The following is a 21,207-nucleotide window of genomic DNA, read 5'->3' as shown; positions in this document are numbered from 1 at the left end:
GAAGTCTCCCTCGTCGCAGAACTGCTGCGTATATTGACGATCGAGCGACTAGTCGGATGGTAGTCGTCTCATGTAAAGCCACACTAAGGGCTCGCTCACACGCAGAATACGCTGTGCTAGAAGCCCATTGATTTCTATTGGGACACAAAAACCTGGGTTTTTTTCCATCGTGTATTATATATGCACGTCTTATTGTGGTGCACATTACACCCCTTTATGAGATATTGGGATTTAACAAATATATGTGTATTCGCACACTACATATTGTTTTTGAAGATCTTGTCCACTTTGCTGCCTAGGCTCAAACTTTAGATTGCTGGTGGAATTTCCGTGTGGAAAGGCCATGACAGTTCCACCCCAATGAACCCAGCCGTAGGCGTTAGTGATGGGTAAGTAGTTAAGCACTGTTATTTCATGTTTGACAATTGTCACATGGGGCGCTGTCACATTATGGTAACCCAAGTATCTGCTGGGAGCACTAAGTACTATAATGAGATGTGGTGGGAGTAATCTGCTATGGGGCACGTCCTAGTGGCCAACAATACTCCCTCGCCAGAGAGCAGGCCCAGGAAAAGATGGACAAAAACTGCAGCTGCGCACAGAAGCTATATACCTTCAATGGTATATGGGCACAAAGATCACATGATCAAACTCCATCAAAGGGCTACAACTCCCAGCATGCCCCAAAAGCCTCAAGCTCCTTGTTTGACAGTTGGAGCCTGGCCTCCTTTTATACAGTCATTGAACTCCGCAGTCACAGCAGTGTGCCACTGGCCTAAGTGCAGACTGTAGGAATGAGCCATGTGATTGTGTCCAACTTATCCTGCAGGAGAGCTGAATATCCTCACCTATATCACTCCATAGACACTACTGTCTGCTTTGAGGTGTGATCACAATCCTTCCTAGTAATGTACTGCAGTTGCCAGATGCAGGAAATAGAAATGTTAAGGGCAGCATGCATTTTGCAACCATGTGTGTCTCCATGGTTGGACTACAAAGACGGAGCAGTCAGATTCTGCAGTGATGCACATCTATTCATTCTGCCTTTTTAATTAGCCAGAAAACGGAGTGACGTTACATGACTGCAGGATCACACGATGCAAGGGCTGTTTGTAGTCTGTAACCATGGAAACACACAGCTCTGAATAGGAGCTGTAGACACAAGACTGACTTTTAGAATGGTTACAAAAAGGAGTGTTGAGGTTTAAAATTCCGAATTCCTACATCTAACAGTTGTAATACCTCACTAACCAGAGCCGAGGTTACATATTCATTGTGATCACAATACTGGCTGCAGATATGTTAACCATGCCGAACGGGGGCAATCTAAAAAGGAAGAGACAACGATCACAGAATGAAAAGAATGGAAGTTTAATCATCCTCTGCACACAGTTTATGCTACCAACACGCAGGCTCCACCGACTCCTTTGATTTTCTCTTCTGCTCGGCGGCTGAAAAACTTTGCCTTTACGATCACCGGCTGTTTGGGGAGTTTGCCTTTTCCAAGAACCTTGTAGTAACCCTGTGAGGATAGAACAAATGTTAATCCAACAGCATGATATGAGAAACATCGGTGTTATGTGACCTTTTGCACCCCCAACCCTTCTCCTTTCTGTGCCCAATTTAATTACAAATAATTCATATAAAAAAAAGGAGTATAAATCCCCGTATTCATGCTTTAGGCTAGTTTTATATGGCACGTTTATGCAGCCGTAATATGGATTGTCCCAGTTCAACCACTAATGTACTAACTCAAATGCAAAGCATTACATCTCCTGATGATTCTCAAAGTTTGGGTCAGTCGCCTTGCAGTCTCCATTATCTCCAGTATCCATATCACAGGTGCACCTGCAAGTTCACCTGAGAAACTGGCCTAATAGATGTAATATACACAGCATCCATGAAAACCGGTATGTGATCTCACCCTCCAGAACAGGTTGTATTTCTTCCTGTTTAGGGCCTCATGTCCACGGGCAAAATAGGATTTTAGATCCGCAGCGGATCACCCGCACGTGGATCCGCATCCCATAGGGATGCATTGACCACCCGCGGGTAGATAAGTACCTGCGGATGGTCAACAAAAGGGAATTAGGGGGAAAAAAAAACGGAGCATGAAAAAAAAAAAAAAAAAGCTTATGGAAGCCGTCTGGATCCGCGGGAGACCTAAAATAAGAATAACTTGCCTGCAGCGGACCGGGCATATCTCTTCTTCACAGCCGGATCTTCTTTCGTCGGCCCAGCGCATGCGCCAGCCGAAGAAAGAAGCTCCGGCCGTGAAGAGGAGAAGATCTGCCCGGTCCGCTGCGGGTAAGTTAATTCTTATTTTAAGAGCTCATGTCCGCGGGGCAGGAGGGACCCGCTACGGATTCTCCATGTAGAATCCGTAGCGGGCCTGATTTTCTCCGTGGACATGAGGTCTAAAGGTTTTCAGAGTTACTACTTTTATATAGTTTTGTGCACAAAGGGCCCCAAAATATGTTAAATATAGTCAGCGGTGCAGCGCCATGGCATGATAGGTGACATTATCTGGCCAGAAGGCCTGGTGACATCTCATTAACCCATCATGTGGTCTTCTAATGAATGTAGAAGCCCTGAAGCAGGTTTACGGGATATCATTAATTACCTAATGTGGTAATAGGCTGGAAAGCAAAATAAATTCCAGTGAAGTAGAAACAAATTTTCCCCATTTAAGGGGAATTTTTTTTTTTTATTCCAGACTCCAATTTGGCATTCAGAATCATCCCCAGTCCTCCGACTCTTCTGAAGTAATAACATGAAATATTGTAATGGTCAAGAAAGGAGTCCGGGCCCCTCTTAAACTCGAGTCAAAGCACCGCTATACAGTTAAAGGGGTTGTCCATGGTTAGACAAACATGGCTGTTTACTTCCAAACACAGTGCCACCTTCATCCATAGGGTTTTGACTAGTATTGCAGCTCAACTCCATTGAAGTGAATGGGAGCTGAGCTGCAATACCAGACAACTCACGGACAAGGGTGGCGCTGCGTCTCAAAGAAAGCAGCCATGTTTTTCTAATGCTGGACAGCCCCTTTAAGCAACTTGAGGGCTCTAAGAAAGTTGGGTAACAGCACTCAATTCTCCAGCTTTCTGGGTTGGCAACCAATATAATTACCAGCTGCTGATTTGATAGGACGAATAAAGGATTTCCACTTACCGCATGCACAGCATCAATGATAGGTGCGGGGCCGTCGGGCTTCTTGGCATGGTTCAGCCTGGTCTGCTCACTGACCAATGTCCACAGTTTGTCCAGGTTGATTGTGGGGCAGTATTGTTGGTTCCTCTTCAAATGGTAATGTCTCATACCGACCTTTCCAAAGTAACCGGGATGGCTGGAGAAAGGAATAGAGAGTGTTGGTTATGGTCAGGGTTCAAGTTATTGTAGCATCATAAGTCTAATAAGGCAAGTCCTCAACCTGCTCAGGATGAATCATCAATAGGTGATTAGCGGGGTTCACCGTTACGGATTCCCACCAATCAGCTGATTCTTGACACCACTCAGTAGGGATAGTGCAGGAAGCAGATAGCGCTGTCCATATTGCTATGGCCTGGGTTGGTAGTGCAGAAGCTGTGCATATAGTACCAAATTCGGCAGCTGCGCTTCCAGCGTTCCTAGGAATCAGCCGATCAGTGGTGATCCCAAGTGACGGACACCCACTGATCAGCTATTGATGACCTATCAAGAACATAGGTCTTCAATAGCAAAAGAATGCCTGAAGTCCCAAACAATCTGCTTAACGAGACTCCGCAGACGTGTCACTGAGCCGGTGACTGGATGATCCACAGCGAGGACCAACCAGTGAATAAAGCGCAGCGATTGCTTTCCGAAAACTCTAGCACACCGTAGGCACGGGGAGGGCCGGGATGTGACTCTAGTCTCGGGGAAGGGGTGGGGAGAATACAGTCATCACATCAATACAGGAAACAGATCGCTTTGTAACTCCCTAAACCTGCAAGGATCAGATTCACCTGTAAGCTTCTAATATACTTTGTGTACCGGCAGCTTATACTTGTCATGACCTCTGCTTGCTGTCAGTGAATGTCAGCCTCCTGGATAATATACATTCCAGGTAGTGCATGAGACAGCCAAGATCTGATTGCTGCCAAGGAAAGAGCAAGCACTGATAAGTATACCAAAACGACAAAGGCTGCAACTTACTGCAGTTAACCATTTAAATGCTGCTGACAATGGCATTTAAATAGCCCAAACCATGCCCCCTCCCTCCACCTCCGGTGATGAAATTTTGGGATGCTGTTTGGACATCATGGCAGCCCAGAGCTGACTAATAGATTGACTGTAGAAATACAATATACTGGAATTCTGAAGTATTGCCGTATATTGTACAAGTGATCAAACGATCGCAAGTTCAAGTCCCACCAGTCAACTATTGTTGACCTATCCTGAGAATAGGTCATCCGCAGGTTAGTGCCAGACAACCCTTTTCATGCCCACCCATAAGGGGCACTCAATACTCACTATTTATCAAAGTTGATTCTGTGGTGATGCATACCACCGGCATTACCGCGACCTCCGGGATGCTTCCTGTGCTTGCCTAGAAGAGAAACGATTGCGAAATCAGAATTATTTTCTCATCTTCATTCTGCAAGAAAGACTCTCCCTGAACTATTATATTATAAAGACCGCCAGAAAACAAATGTGGATCCAGAACCCGTATAAATGTCTTAAAGGAGAGGGCGCCCCAAAAAGAATAGCTCATCCCTTTAAATTTTCTGACAGTTCACTAAAATGATTTGTTCACATTTTTCTCACATCTGGAAGTCAGCCTTGCGCCCTGCGAGGACGACGTGTCACTGAGCCGGTGACCGGCGGAGCCACAACGAGAACCCGCCGGTGAATATAGCGCAGCAATTGCTCTTCGAGAACTCTAGCACACCGAGGGCACCGCCAGCCAGGATGTGACTCTAGTCTCGGGGGATCAGACGTAACGCTACTATGAAGTAGATCATGTGAGTACACGGCATATTTAGCTGTGCAGTTACACCTTGTATTTCCTCTACTCCAAGACGTAGAGCATTTTATCCTAAATATACTAGGAGTTACTCTGAAGGCTCCATCACTTTTGAGTGGGACTCTAAGCTCAAGGATGCTCGCTGATGTCCCTTCCTGATAAGACTTAAAGGAGTTGTGCGAGGTAATGATAATCAAACTGTCCTCCCAGCAGGCAGAAATGGTACAGTCTGCAGCTAATGCTGAAAAGTCATGGAGCTCATCTCTGGGGCGCTACCAGAAAACGCACCATAGCACAGTCTGAGGGCAAAGACCCCTGAGACTCCTACAAGCCAGGAGAAGTCTTGAGAGCAGATTTCTACCATTGCCCTCTATGGAGATACAGAAAATAAATGGGATTCTGCTGATCAAGCAATAAATAGCCTTTTAACCGCTGTGCAGGCCTTCTGTACCACCTCTGCCCCCCACCTTCCAACACGTATGAAGTTTAATTTACCAACACGTCCGTGTCCATGACTGACGTGTCCACGGAGCTTCCTGGTCTTCCTTGCCTTGGTTGGCTGTAGAAGAAAACGGTATGATTAGACACCAGAACCACAATCAGTGCAATTCATTTGTATTAAAGGGGTTGTCTGGACTTTTACTTTGACCTATCCTCAGGATGGGTCATCAATAGGCAATTGGCAGAGGCCCATCGCTCAGGATCCCCACTGACCAGCTGATTCTTGACAACCCTCAGTAGGGATAGTGCAGGAAGCGGATTGCGCTGTCCATATTGCAGTGGCCTAGGCTGGTAGTGCAGGCGCAGCTCCTATTGAGTTTAATAAGCTGTGCTTGTAGAACTGAACCCGGCAGCTGTAATACAGATGGTTTGCCATGCTTCCAGGAATCAGCTGACCAGTGGGGATCCCAAGTGGCGGACCCCACTAATTAACTATTGATGAGCCATCATGAGGATAGGTCATCAATAAAAGAAAAAAAAACAAACACCTGAAGCCCCAGACAATTTGTTTAAAGAGACTCCGCAGAAGTGTCGCTGAGCCGGTGACTGGATGATCCACGGCGAGGGCCAACCAGTGAATAAAGCGCAGCGATTGCTCTCCGAGAACTCTAGCACACCGTAGGCACGGGGGGGCCGGGATGTGACTCTAGTCTCGGGGGGTCTGGAGGAAATACAGTCATCACATCAATACAGAAGACAGCAAGGATCGCATTCTTCTGTAACATTCTAATCTACATTCTGTTACACCTGCTTATACTTGTCATGTCCTCTGCTTGCTGTCAGTGAATGTTCACCTCCTTGCTAATATATATTCCAGGTAGTGCATAATGGCACATTACCAAGAGACAGCCAAGATCAGACTGCTGCAAAGGAGAGAGCAAGCACAGATAGTATATCCAAAGAACTGCCAAAGCTGCAATCTGAAATGACAGCAGTTAACCATTTAAATGCCGATAACAATTCTGACAGTGGCATTTAAATGGCCCTAACAACCCCCCCTCCCCCACTCCCCAGGATGGGAGGAATAGTGTGGTCCGACCACCGGGCCCCCCAGCAGGGCAGATCCTTGAGCCCCCAATAAAAAGACGACTCACATCACCGGTCCATTGACTTCTATAGAGCTACTGGGGGTCACCGAGCTCTTGTACCCACAGCCTGCGGGACCCCCACTAAACAGCACATGGGGCCGGAGGAGGACGCCGGGAGTGAAGCAGCAGCATGGCTCCCTCCGGCCTCCGAGCACATGCCGCTCTCCACATCTCCTCCTGCCCGCACACTCCAACCCATCCGCGGCCCAAGCACCACAGAGCCCTGCCAGACAGCGCACAGAGCCACCGCGGACACACAGCGGCTTCTCCCTGCCCGTCCTCCCGCCTCCGGCCTCCCCGACGCGGCCTCACAACCTACCATGGCGGCGGCTGCGAGAGAAAGAGAGAGATCCCGGCAAATCCCGCGAGAAGTTACTGAAGGCGGGACATCAGAGGTTGTCGTGGCGGAGATCTCGCGAGAGTTATATGTGGTCACATGATACAGGCGGTGGCGAACACTAGAGGACGGTTAGAAGGCGGCAGACATATTGGAGAAGACACAACACCTGGCAGTAGTGCGGATACACTGACCGTGCATGGTACGTGTGTGCCCGGGGACATTACACCCACCATATCCTATGTCACCAACACTGAGTGCTGTAGGGTACAGTGATACTGCTGGACTCTACTATAGTAATACAGACCTCCATATCACACTAGTAATACTGCTGTACTCTACTATAGTAATACAGTACTCCATATCACACTAGTAATACTGCTGTACTCTACTATAGTAATACCACAGTACTCCATATCACACTAGTAATACTGCTGTACTCTACTATAGTAATACAGACCTCCATATCACACTAGTAATACTGCTGTACTCTACTATAATGATACTACAGTACTCCATATCACACTAGTAATACTGCTGTACTCTACTATAGTAATACCACAGTACTCCATATCACACTAGTAATACTGCTGTACTCTACTATAGTAATACAGTACTCCATATCACACTAGTAATACTGCTGTACTCTACTATAGTAATACAGACCTCCATATCACACTAGTAATACTGCTGTACTCTACTATAGTAATACAGACCTCCATATCACACTAGTAACACTGCTGTACTCTACTATAATAATACAGTACTCCATATCACACTAGTAATACTGCTGTACTCTACTATAGTAATACAGACCTCCATATCACACTAGTAATACTGCTGTACTCTACTATAATAATACAGTACTCCATATCACACTAGTAATACTGCTGTACTCTACTATAATAATACAGTACTCTATATCACACTAGTAATACTGCTGTACTCTACTATAGTAATACCACAGTACTCCATATCACACTAGTAATACTGCTGTACTCTACTATAGTAATACCACAGTACTCCATATCACACTAGTAATACTGCTGTACTCTACTATAGTAATACAGTACTCCATATCACACTAGTAATACTGCTGTACTCTACTATAGTAATACAGTACTCCATATCACACTAGTAATACTGCTGTACTCTACTATAGTACTACAGTACTCCATATCACACTAGTAATACTGCTGTACTCTACTATAGTAATACCACAGTACTCCATATCACACTAGTAATACTGCTGTACTCTACTATAGTAATACCACAGTACTCCATATCACACTAGTAATACTGCTGTACTCTACTATAGTAATACAGTACTCCATATCACACTAGTAATACTGCTGTACTCTACTATAGTAATACAGTACTCCATATCACACTAGTAATACTGCTGTACTCTACTATAGTAATACAGTACTCCATATCACACTAGTAATACTGCTGTACTCTACTATAGTAATACAGACCTCCATATCACACCAGTAACACTGCTGTACTCTACTATAGTAATACAGACCTCCATATCACACTAGTAATACTGCTGTACTCTACTATAGTAATACAGTACTCCATATCACACTAGTAATACTGCTGTACTCTACTATAGTAATACAGTACTCCATATCACACTAGTAATACTGCTGTACTCTACTATAGTAATACAGTACTCCATACCACACTAGTAATACTGCTGTACTCTACTATAGTAATACCACAGTACTCCATATCACACTAGTAATACTGCTGTACTCTACTATAGTAATACCACAGTACTCCATATCACACTAGTAATACTGCTGTACTCTACTATAGTAATACCACAGTACTCCATATCACACTAGTAATACTGCTGTACTCTACTATAGTAATACAGTACTCCATATCACACTAGTAATACTGCTGTACTCTACTATAGTAATACAGTACTCCATATCACACTAGTAATACTGCTGTACTCTACTATAGTAATACAGTACTCCATATCACACTAGTAATACTGCTGTGCTCTACTATAGTAATACAGTACTCCTTATCACACTAATAATACTGCTGTACTCTACTATAGTAATACCACAGTACTCCATATCACACTAGTAATACTGCCGTACTCTACTATAGTAATACAGACCTCCATATCACACTAGTGATACTGCTGTACTCTACTATAGTAATACAGTACTCCATATCACACTAGTAATACTGCTGTACTCTACTATAGTAATACAGTACTCCATACCACACTAGTAATACTGCTGTACTCTACTATAGTAATACCACAGTACTCCATATCACACTAGTAATACTGCTGTACTCTACTATAGTAATACCACAGTACTCCATATCACACTAGTAATACTGCTGTACTCTACTATAGTAATACCACAGTACTCCATATCACACTAGTAATACTGCTGTACTCTACTATAGTAATACCACAGTACTCCATATCACACTAGTAATACTGCTGTACTCTACTATAGTAATACAGTACTCCATATCACACTAGTAATACTGCTGTACTCTACTATAGTAATACAGTACTCCATATCACACTAGTAATACTGCTGTACTCTACTATAGTACTACAGTACTCCATATCACACTAGTAATACTGCTGTACTCTACTATAGTAATACAGTACTCCATATCACACTAGTAATACTGCTGTACTCTACTATAGTAATACAGTACTCCATATCACACTAGTAATACTGCTGTTCTCTACTATAGTAATACAGTACTCCTTATCACACTAATAATACTGCTGTACTCTACTATAGTAATACCACAGTACTCCATATCACACTAGTAATACTGCCGTACTCTACTATAGTAATACAGACCTCCATATCACACTAGTGATACTGCTGTACTCTACTATAGTAATACAGTACTCCATATCACACTAGTAATACTGCTGTACTCTACTATAGTAATACAGTACTCCATACCACACTAGTAATACTGCTGTACTCTACTATAGTAATACCACAGTACTCCATATCACAGTAGTAATACTGCTGTACTCTACTATAGTAATACCACAGTACTCCATATCACACTAGTAATACTGCTGTACTCTACTATAGTAATACCACAGTACTCCATATCACACTAGTAATACTGCTGTACTCTACTATAGTAATACAGTACTCCATATCACACTAGTAATACTGCTGTACTCTACTATAGTAATACAGTACTCCATATCACACTAGTAATACTGCTGTACTCTACTATAGTAATACAGACCTCCATATCACACTAGTAATACTGCTGTACTCTACTATAGTAATACAGACCTCCATATCACACTAGTAATACTGCCGTACTCTACTATAGTAATACAGTACTCCATATCACACTAGTAATACTGCTGTACTCTACTATAGTAATACAGACCTCCATATCACACTAGTAATACTGCTGTACTCTACTATAGTAATACCACAGTACTCCATATCACACTAGTAATACTGCTGTACTCTACTATAGTAATATAGTACTCCATATCACACTAGTAATACTGCTGTACTCTACTATAGTAATACAGACCTCCATATCACACTAGTAATACTGCTGTACTCTACTATAGTAATACAGACCTCCATATCACACTAGTAATACTGCTGTACTCTACTATAGTAATATAGTACTCCATATCACACTAGTAATACTGCTGTACTCTACTATAGTTATACAGACCTCCATATCACACTAGTAATACTGCTGTACTCTACTATAGTAATACCACAGTACTCCATATCACACTAGTAATACTGCTGTACTCTACTATAGTAATACAGTACTCCATATCACACTAGTAATACTGCTGTACTCTACTATAGTGATACCACAGTACTCCATATCACACTAGTAACACTGCTGTACTCTACTATAGTAATACCACAGTACTCCATATCACACTAGTAATACTGCTGTACTCTACTATAGTAATACAGACCTCCATATCACACTAGTAACACTGCTGTACTCTACTATAGTAATACCACAGTACTCCATATCACACTAGTAATACTGCTGTACTCTACTATAGTAATACAGTACTCCATATAACACTAGTAATACTGCTGTACTCTACTATAGTAATACCACAGTACTCCATATCACACCAGTAATACTGCTGTACTCTACTATAGTAATACAGTACTCCATATCACACTAGTAATACTGCTGTACTCTACTATAGTAATACAGTACTCCATATCACACTAGTAATACTGCAGTACTCTACTATAATGATACCACAGTACTCCATATCACACTAGTAATATTGCTGTACTCTACTATAGTAATACAGTACTCCTTATCACACTAGTAATACTGCTGTACTCTACTATAGTAATACAGTACTCCATATCACACTAGTAACACTGCTGTACTCTACTATAGTAATACAGTACTCCATATCACACTAGTAATACTGCTGTACTCTACTATAGTAATACCACAGTACTCCATATCACACTAGTAATACTGCTGTACTCTACTATAGTAATACCACAGTACTCCATATCACACTAGTAATACTGCTGTACTCTACTATAGTAATACAGTACTCCATAACACACTAGTAATACTGCTGTACTCTACTATAGTAATACAGACCTCCATATCACACTAGTAACACTGCTGTACTCTACTATAGTAATACCACAGTACTCCATATCACACTAGTAATACTGCTGTACTCTACTATAATGATACCACAGTGCTCCTTATCACACTAGTAATACTGCTGTACTCTACTATAATGATACCACAGTACTCCATATCACACTAGTAATACTGCTGTACTCTACTATAATGATACCACAGTGCTCCTTATCACACTAGTAATACTGCTGTACTCTACTATAATGATACCACAGTACTCCATATCACACTAGTAATACTGCTGTACTCTACTATAATGATACCACAGTACTCCATATCACACTAGTAATATTGCTGTACTCTACTATAGTAATACAGTACTCCATATCACACTAGTAATACTGCTGTACTCTACTATAATGATACCACAGTACTCCATATCACACTAGTAATATTGCTGTACTCTACTATAGTAATACAGTACTCCTTATCACACTAATAATACTGCTGTACTCTACTACAGTAATACCACAGTACTCCATATCACACTAGTACTACTGCTGTACTCTACTATAGTAATACAGTACTCCGTATCATACTAATAATACTGCTGTACTCTACTATAGTAATACAGTACTCTATATCACACTAGTAATACTGCTGTACTCTACTATAGTAATACCACAGTACTCCATATCACACTAGTAATACTGCTGTACTCTACTATAGTAATACAGTACTCCATATCACACTAGTAATACTGCTGTACTCTACTATAATGATACCACAGTACTCCATATCACACCAGTAATACTGCTGTACTCTACTATAGTAATACCACAGTACTCCATATCACACTAGTAATACTGCTGTACTCTACTATAGTAATACCACAGTACTCCATATCACACTAGTAATACTGCCGTACTCTACTATAGTAATACCACAGTACACCATATCACACTAGTAATACTGCTGTACTCTACTATAGTAATACCACAGTACTCCATATCACACTAGTAATACTGCTGTACTCTACTATAGTAATACCACAGTACTCCATATCACACTAGTAATACTGCTGTACTCTACTATAGTAATACAGTACTCCATATCACACTAGTAATACTGCAGTACTCTACTATAGTAATACAGTACTCCATATTACAGTAGTAATACTGCTGTACTCTACTATAATGATACCACAGTACTCCATATCACACTAGTAATACTGCTGTACAGTACTATAATGTGACTACAGTGCTCCATATCACACTAGTAATACTGCCGTACTCTACTATAGTAATACAGTACTCCGTATCACACTAGTAATACTGCTGTACTCTACTATAATGGTACCACAGCACTCCATATCACACTAGTAATACTGCTGTACTCTACTATAGTAATACAGTATTCCATATCACACTAATAATACTGCTGTACTCTACTATAATGATACCACAGTACTCCATATCACACTAGTAATACTGCTGTACTCTACTAGAATGGTACCACAGCACTCCATATCACAGTAGTAATACTGCTGTACTCTACTATAGTAATACAGTACTCCATATCACACTAATAATACTGCTGTACTCTACTATAATGATACCACAGTACTCCATATCACACTAGTGATACTGCTGTACAGTACTATAATGTGACTACAGTGCTCCATATCACACTAGTAATACTGCCGTACTCTACTATAGTAATACAGTACTCTGTATCACACTAATAATACTGCTGTACTCTACTATAATGATACCACAGTACTCCATATCACACTAGTAATACTGCTGTACTCTACTATAATGGTACCACAGCACTCCATATCACACTAGTAATACTGCTGTACTCTACTAGAATGGTACCACAGCACTCCATATCACACTAGTAATACTGCTGTACTCTACTATAGTAATACAGTACTCCATATCACACTAGTAATACTGCTGTACTCTACTATAGTAATACAGTACTCCACATCACACTAGTAATACTGCTGTACTCTACTATAGTAATACCGTACTCCATATCACACTAGTAACAATGCTGTACTCTACTATAGTAATACCGTACTCCATATCACACTAGTAATACTGCTGTACTCTACTATAGTAATACCGTACTCCATATCACACTAGTAACAATGCTGTACTCTACTATAGTAATACAGTACTCCATATCACACTAGTAATACTGCTGTACTCTACTATAGTAATACAGTACTCCATATCACACTAGTAACAATGCTGTACTCTACTATAGTAATACAGTACTCCATATCACACTAGTAACAATGCTGTACTCTACTATAGTAATACCGTACTCCATATCACACTAGTAACAATGCTGTACTCTACTATAGTAATACCGTACTCCATATCACACTAGTAATACTGCTGTACTCTACTATAGTAATACCGTACTCCATATCACACTAGTAACAATGCTGTACTCTACTATAGTAATACAGTACTCCATATCACACTAGTAATACTGCTGTACTCTACTATAGTAATACAGTACTCCATATCACACTAGTAACAATGCTGTACTCTACTATAGTAATACAGTACTCCATATCACACTAGTAATACTGCTGTACTCTACTATAGTAATACCACAGTACTCCATATCACACTAGTAACACTGCTGTACTCTACTATAGTAATACAGACCTCCATATCACACTAGTAATACTGCTGTACTCTACTATAGTAATACCACAGTACTCCTTATCACACTAGTAATACTGCTGTACTCTACTATAATAATACAGTACCCCATATCACACTAGTAATACTGCCGTAGTCTACTATAGTAATACCACAGTGCTCTACATCACACTAGTAATACCCTACTTAATATCATACTAGTAATTCTGCTGTACTCTACTATAGTAATACTACAGTATTCCATATCACACTATATAATATATTATTCCATAGTAATATAATGCTGTATCCCCATATCACACTATATAATACTACACTACTCCATATCACACTACATAATAGTAGACTACTCTATAGTAATAAACTGCTGTATCCCCATGTCACACTATATAATTCTACACAACTCCTTATCACAGTATATAATAGTGCACTGCTCCATATCACACTATGAGGCCTTAGTCAGACGGGCGTTTTTTCGCGTGATTTGCGGATCGCATGACAGATGCGCATGCGCAAATCGCGTGACCGGGGGCGTAAAATCGCGGGAAAAATCTGCACCTAGCCGCGTAATCGTCGCAGCAAAACGCCCGTCTGACTGGAGTAAAATCGCCGTGCGCATCAAAATGCGCATGAAACTTAGACTGGCCGGCGAAAAAAATGCAGCTAGCTGCAGTAAATGATTTTGGTGCGCACATAAAACGCCGAGCGCAGATAGGCGCGATCTGCGAATCGTCGTGTCCTATAATTTATCGCATATCCGCATAAAAAGCGGACATGTGACCGATACCATAGCGAACCATTGGTTCTATATATGTGCGAATCACATGCGCAAATCGCGCGGAAAAACGCCCGTCTGACTAAGGCCTTATAATGTACTGCTGTGTCCCCATATCACACTATACAATACTACACTACTCCATGTCACGCTGTAATAATACGCTGCTGTACTCTATACCATACTATAATAATTCTACGCTACTCCATATCACACTATAATAATATATTGTTGTATCCCCATCTGAGACTATAGTAATGCTGCACTACTCTGTCACACTGTAGTAATACTACAGTACTCTATATCACACTATAGTAATATATGCTGTACATTATACCCTACTATAATAATACTGCACTGCTCCATATCACACTATATACTACTACACTACTCCACGTCACACTGTAGTAATACTACCGTATCCCCATATCGAACTATAAAATACTACAGTACTCCAGGTCACACTGTGGTAATACTGCTGTATTTGATACCCTACTATAGTAATACTACACTACTCCATATCACACTATAGTGATACCGCTGTACCTCTATATCTCACTATAGTAATACACTGCTATACTCTATACCCTACTATAATAATACTAACTACTCCATATCACACTATAATAATACTAGACTAATCCATATAACACTATAGTAATATACTGCTGTATTCCTATATCACATTATATAATACTACTCTACTCCAGGTCACACTGTAGTAATACTGCTGTACTCGATACTCTATGGTAGTAATACTAGAGTACTCTATATCTCACAATAGTAATACACTTCTGTACTCCATATCACACTATGGTAATAAACTACTGTACTCTATACCCTACTATAATAATACTACACTGTTTCAGGTCACACTACAGTAATATACTGCTCTATCCCCATATCACACTATACAATACTACACTTCTCCAGGTCACACTGTAGTAATACTGCTGTACTCGATACCCTACTGTAGTAATACTACTGTACTCTATCACACTATACTAATACACTACTGTACTCCATATCATACTATAGTGATACTGCTGTACCCCCATATCACACTATACTAATACGATGCTGTTCCATATAACCTACTATAATATTACTACAGTACTCTATCAAACTATAATACTACACTACTCCATATCACACTATATAGTACATCGCTACTCCAGGTCAAGCTGTAGTAATACTGTGATACTCGATACGCTACTACAGTAATGCTACAGTACTCTATATCACACTATAGAAATACATTGCTGTACTTTATAACCTGCTATAATACTACTACAGTACTCCATATCACAACAAAGCACTATACTGCTGTATCCCCATATCACACCACATAATACTACGCTACTCCAGGTCACGTTGTAGTAATACTGCTGTACTCAATACCTTGATGTAGTAATACTACAGTACACTAAAGTAACACACTGCTGTACTCTATACCATACTATAATAATACTACGCTCCTCCATATCACACTATAATAATATATTGTTGTATCCCCATCTGACACTATAGTAATGGTGCACTGCTCTGTCACACTGTAGTAATACTACAGTACTCTATATCACACTATAGTAATATATGCTGTACATTATACCCTACTATAATAATACTACACTGCTCCATATCACACTATATACTACTACACTACTCCACGTCACACTGTAGTAGTACTACCGTATCCCCATATCGAACTATAAAATACTACAGTACTCCAGGTCACACTATATAATACTACACTACTCCAGGTCACACTGTAGTAATACTGCTGTACTTGATACCCTACTATAGTAATACTACACTACTCCATATCACACTATAGTGATACTGCTGTACCTCTATATCACACTATAGTAATACACTGCTATACTCTATACCCTACTATAATAATACTAACTACTCCATATCACACTACAATAATACTAGACTAATCCATATAACACTATAGTAATATACTGCTGTATCACATTATATAATACTACTCTACTCCAGGTCACATTGTAGTAATACTGCTGTACTCGATACTCTATGGTAGTAATACTAGAGTACCCTATATCACACTAATAGTAATACACTGCTGTACTCCATATCACACTATGGTAATAAACTTCTGTACTCTATACCCTACTACTGCTATATCTCCATATCACGTTATAGTAATATACTGCTGCTCCCCCATATCAAACTATATAATACTGCTGTATCCCCATATCATACTTCACACTGACATTCCAGAAGTCACGCAATACAATATGTAAAGTGAGTATGAAGTTGTGTTACCTCAGGTGACAATTTGGGAACATCCACATAGGGATGGACATCTCATTTCCAAAGCTGTGTGGGCTTTTCACATTTCTCATTCCCCAGTGTCATGTGTGGTCCGGGAATACATCCTTGAAGGCATTACCACCCACATTGGACACCGCAGTAGCTGCCCACCGGTGCTAACGATCGCGATAGGCGGCATCTGGGTGGCATTGTGAACAGACCAATGACTCTGGCAGAAATCACACTCAGTGCAGTAGACCCCACACACACATCCCGCAGCGATCTTTAGCTTCCTTGGGATATGGGAGCAGAAGACCCACCAGAGTGCCACTATTAACACCATTGCATCGGACATAGAGCTTCACTTGGGCTCATGAGGTTGCTAACTGGACCAAACTGGAGGACTGACAACATGTGCCGTGGTCCAATGAGTTATGGTACCAATTGTTTCAGGGTGGTGGTAGGGTGAATGTGTGGCGCAGACCCCATGAAGCCATGGACCCCAGTTGTTAACAAGGCACTGTTCAGGCTGATGGTGGTTCCATACTGACGTGGAGTGTTCTCATGGCACGGGTTGGGTCCACTGTTCGTCTAAACACATCACTTACCAGTGTCCTTCATGGACTTCATGTACCTCTACAATGATGGGATATTCCAGCAGGATAATGCACCGTAGCATCAGGACGTTGTCCAGAATTGGTTCAAGGAGCATTCTAGAGAGTTCCCACTAATGGTATGCCCGGAACGCTTGCCTGACATGAGTCCAATCAAGCATTAATAGGACTATGGTGAAGTCCATTCACACCCTGCACCTACACATACCACGGAGCTGTAGGGGCTATCCAGATGGCATGGCTTAACATCTGTCCAGATGTCATCGGTCTACTTGTGGAATTGATGCTGCACTTTGTGGGGCTAGAGGGGGTCCTACATTATTTTAGTTCCTGTCCCATGAGTTTTGGGACATTTGTGTAGTAATAGATTGCTTATCTCCATATCCAACTATAATACACTGCCATATCCTCATATACATACTAATATTAGAAATGCGGAAGTAACTCTGTCTGTTTGTTTCCTTTTCACGGCTGAACAGCCAAAGCGATTTTGATCAAATTTGGCAGGGCGATAGCTTGTATCTAGAGGAAGGACACAAGCTATTTTTTATCTCGAATAAAATGTGTGAGGCGGAGGGGCAGGGGGTGCACATCATAAGCTATGCCTACACAAATGGGCAGACGTTGTTGCTGCACGTATGTGATTATTAAGCTAGCAGGGATACCCGTCGTTGCCCGGGATTAAAACTTGAACAAGAGACACATTGGTATTATTGTATCTTGTCACCACCAGGAAGCTAGGGGTGGCATGGAGGAATGCCCCTGTCACACACCTAATTGGGTGACTTCACTAAGGTCCTCACAGCAGTGTCTGTAGATATTGTTGCCGGCTCTGGACAGTTAGGGTTACGGGTTTATGTTCATGTTAGGCTTACATTATTCACTGTAAATAGTTGCATGTCACAGGGGTACCATGGAAGCATTTACAGTGAATATTGTAAGCCTAACATGAACACGAACCCCTAACCGTCCAGGGTCGGCAGCAATCTGTATACACGCTGCTGCAACGAGTTAACCTGCAGCAGCCGTCCTCCTTGCCGGTCCCCTGGAGCCGCCGGCTCCGCACTGCAGCTATGCCGCTGCACTCAGGCACTCTCATTTCTGCCGGCTCAGGCTGTGTCTCCTTCCGGCGCCGCAGCCACTGGCTTAGCATCTCCTGGCCTCCACCTCTTGCAGCCTTGCGTCTCTTCTCCCTTGGCGGCGCAGTGTGTTGATAGTGGCGATCTCCTGCCGCCGCTGGCCTCTACCGCTCCCACATTTGTCGCAGCGCTCCTCTGCAGGATGCCTCTAAACGTGGCCAACGCTGGCAGCTTTGCAGCAGACCTCATCTGCAGGATGCCTCTAAACACCGCCATCTCTCCCAGCTTTCATGTTCTCCTGTGCAGACTGCCTCTGGATCTTTAGTTGCCTGGCAGAACCTGCGCACCAGCCTGCTCTGCAGCCAATCAGGTACAGGGGGCGTCACCCCCCTGTCACTCTTGTCTCCACCAGTACTTCCTGGTGGTGACAAGATATAATAATACCATTAACATGGATTGAGATTTTTAAAGAAAATCAGTATTACCCATAGTAACCAATTACAGCGCAGCTTTTACTTTACCTCAGCAGTATAACAAATGAGAGCTGGGCTTTATGACACAAGCAGACAGATTTTGTTTATTCTCAACTGCAACCTAATATGGGGAATAAAGATTGATTGTGTCAAAGGGTCATTTTGGCACCAACTAACAAAACTGTAGGACAGATGAATGAAAAAATTATTTTACAAGTCGAAGGAGAAACTGTAGAGTATCTGTGAGTGGATAATGTTCTGGACACTGAACAAGTCCCCTCATACCCTGTAGAGTTCCTTAACTCTTTGGAGTTGTCAGCAGGGCCTTCCCATAAGCTGAGGTTAAAACTTGGTGTTTCGGTCCAATTAATACAAAACTGTGCAACGGCACGCGATTACAAATTACACACCTGGGGCAAAATATTGTAAGAGCCATTATTAGGACTGGAATAGCAAAAGGAGAAAGTGTTTTACTTCCACGCATTCTGATGATACATACAGATTTGCCTTTTCAATTCAAAAATTGCAATTCCCTCTAAAAATAGTATTTGTGATGACAATCAATAAGGCTGAAGGGCAAACACTTAAGGCAGCAGGTGTACATTTAGAAAAAGCATGTTTTTCTCATGGGCAGCTGTATGTGGCGGCTCACGTGTATACAGCCCGCAAAACCTTTATATCCTAGCAAAAGACGACAAGACCAAAACCGTACAGAACCGTGCTGACAGCAGATTGCAGCTACATTCCTTTCACTAGTTCAACTTTTTAGGTTTCAATATACAGCAAAACACAGATTAGATTAAAAAAATACAAATTCCATGCGGACAAAGCCGCGGGTAACAAGCTAGTTACACTATAATACACTGCTGTATTCCATATAACTTTATAGTAATGCTGCTGTAGTCCCTTTGAACTGCAATGGTAGCCATGATGGCTGTCACCTATCTTTTCCAGTAGCTAATTAACCCCTTAATGCCACAGGACGTAAGCTTTATGTCTTAGCTGCGGGTTACTTAACGCAATAGGGCGTAAACGTATGTCACGTGGGTGGCGCAAGATCAGATGCAGAGCCTGCGTCATCCTGCAGGGGGAGCTGGTTGTTGCTAATAGCTGGTCTCCCGATTCACCAGTTGGGATACATAAGACCAGCAATCCCCACTGTTAACCCCTACATGCTGTGGTCTATGTGGTCTGTGACGTCATCGGACTTCTGCGATGTAATCATGGAGGGCCGATGGGTTGCCATAGTAGCAGGATTTCAGATACTGGTGTCCTAGCTTGCCATTGCCTATGATCACCATTGTAAGTGATAAGGCATTGCAGTACAGAAGTCCAGCATTGTATTATCATAGTAATCATAGTTGTTCAAGTCCCCTACAGGGATGTAAAAAATAAAAAAAAATCCTGCATGGCAAAAAATGTAAAAACGCCCTCCAAAAAAATGGAGGCTAAATGCTTATTTTCTTTGTTTTGCCTCCCCAAAATGGTACCAATAAAAACTAAAGTCACGCGTAAATCAAGCCTTACAGAGCTCCGACCATGGGAAAATAAAAAAGTTATGGGACCTTGACTGCATCGATGTAAAAATAATAATTTTTAAAAAAGGGTTTTATTATGCAAAAGTGGAAAAACCTTAAAAAAAATCTCAGATTTTGTGTATTGTAGTAATCGTTCCAACCTGCAGAAAAAATGTATCATGTCATTTACGCTGTTTGATTAATGCTGTAAAAAACAACCCAAAACAGAATTGATGT

The 21,207-nt window shown here is 41.6% G+C and overlaps 1 protein-coding gene and 3 non-coding genes across 4 annotated transcripts; all 4 read right to left on the bottom strand.

Annotated features, from left to right (window-relative positions):
* Positions 1-1,355: 1,355 nt before the first annotated feature.
* On the bottom strand, positions 1,356-6,972 carry RPL27A (ribosomal protein L27a). The gene is made up of 5 exons (XM_066606678.1): positions 6,896-6,972; positions 5,483-5,546; positions 4,495-4,570; positions 3,175-3,349; positions 1,356-1,522 (listed from the first exon to the last, which is right to left on the bottom strand). The coding sequence occupies exons 1-5, from the start codon at positions 6,896-6,898 to the stop codon at positions 1,394-1,396; spliced, it is 447 nt and encodes a 148-aa protein (XP_066462775.1). The 5' UTR covers positions 6,899-6,972; the 3' UTR covers positions 1,356-1,393.
* On the bottom strand, positions 3,769-3,900 carry LOC136572119 (small nucleolar RNA SNORA3/SNORA45 family). Its single transcript, XR_010785774.1, has one exon. It is a non-coding gene; the product is annotated as a small nucleolar RNA SNORA3/SNORA45 family (small nucleolar RNA).
* Positions 4,822-4,951, bottom strand: LOC136572117 (small nucleolar RNA SNORA3/SNORA45 family). Its single transcript, XR_010785772.1, has one exon. It is a non-coding gene; the product is annotated as a small nucleolar RNA SNORA3/SNORA45 family (small nucleolar RNA).
* On the bottom strand, positions 6,015-6,145 carry LOC136572118 (small nucleolar RNA SNORA3/SNORA45 family). Its single transcript, XR_010785773.1, has one exon. It is a non-coding gene; the product is annotated as a small nucleolar RNA SNORA3/SNORA45 family (small nucleolar RNA).
* Positions 6,973-21,207: the final 14,235 nt, after the last annotated feature.

This window comes from Eleutherodactylus coqui, chromosome 6 (assembly GCF_035609145.1).
Source record: "Eleutherodactylus coqui strain aEleCoq1 chromosome 6, aEleCoq1.hap1, whole genome shotgun sequence".
Taxonomy (NCBI): domain Eukaryota; kingdom Metazoa; phylum Chordata; class Amphibia; order Anura; family Eleutherodactylidae; genus Eleutherodactylus; species Eleutherodactylus coqui.
Note: the sequence above shows the minus strand (reverse complement) of the source record. Positions and strands in the feature narration are given on the sequence as shown.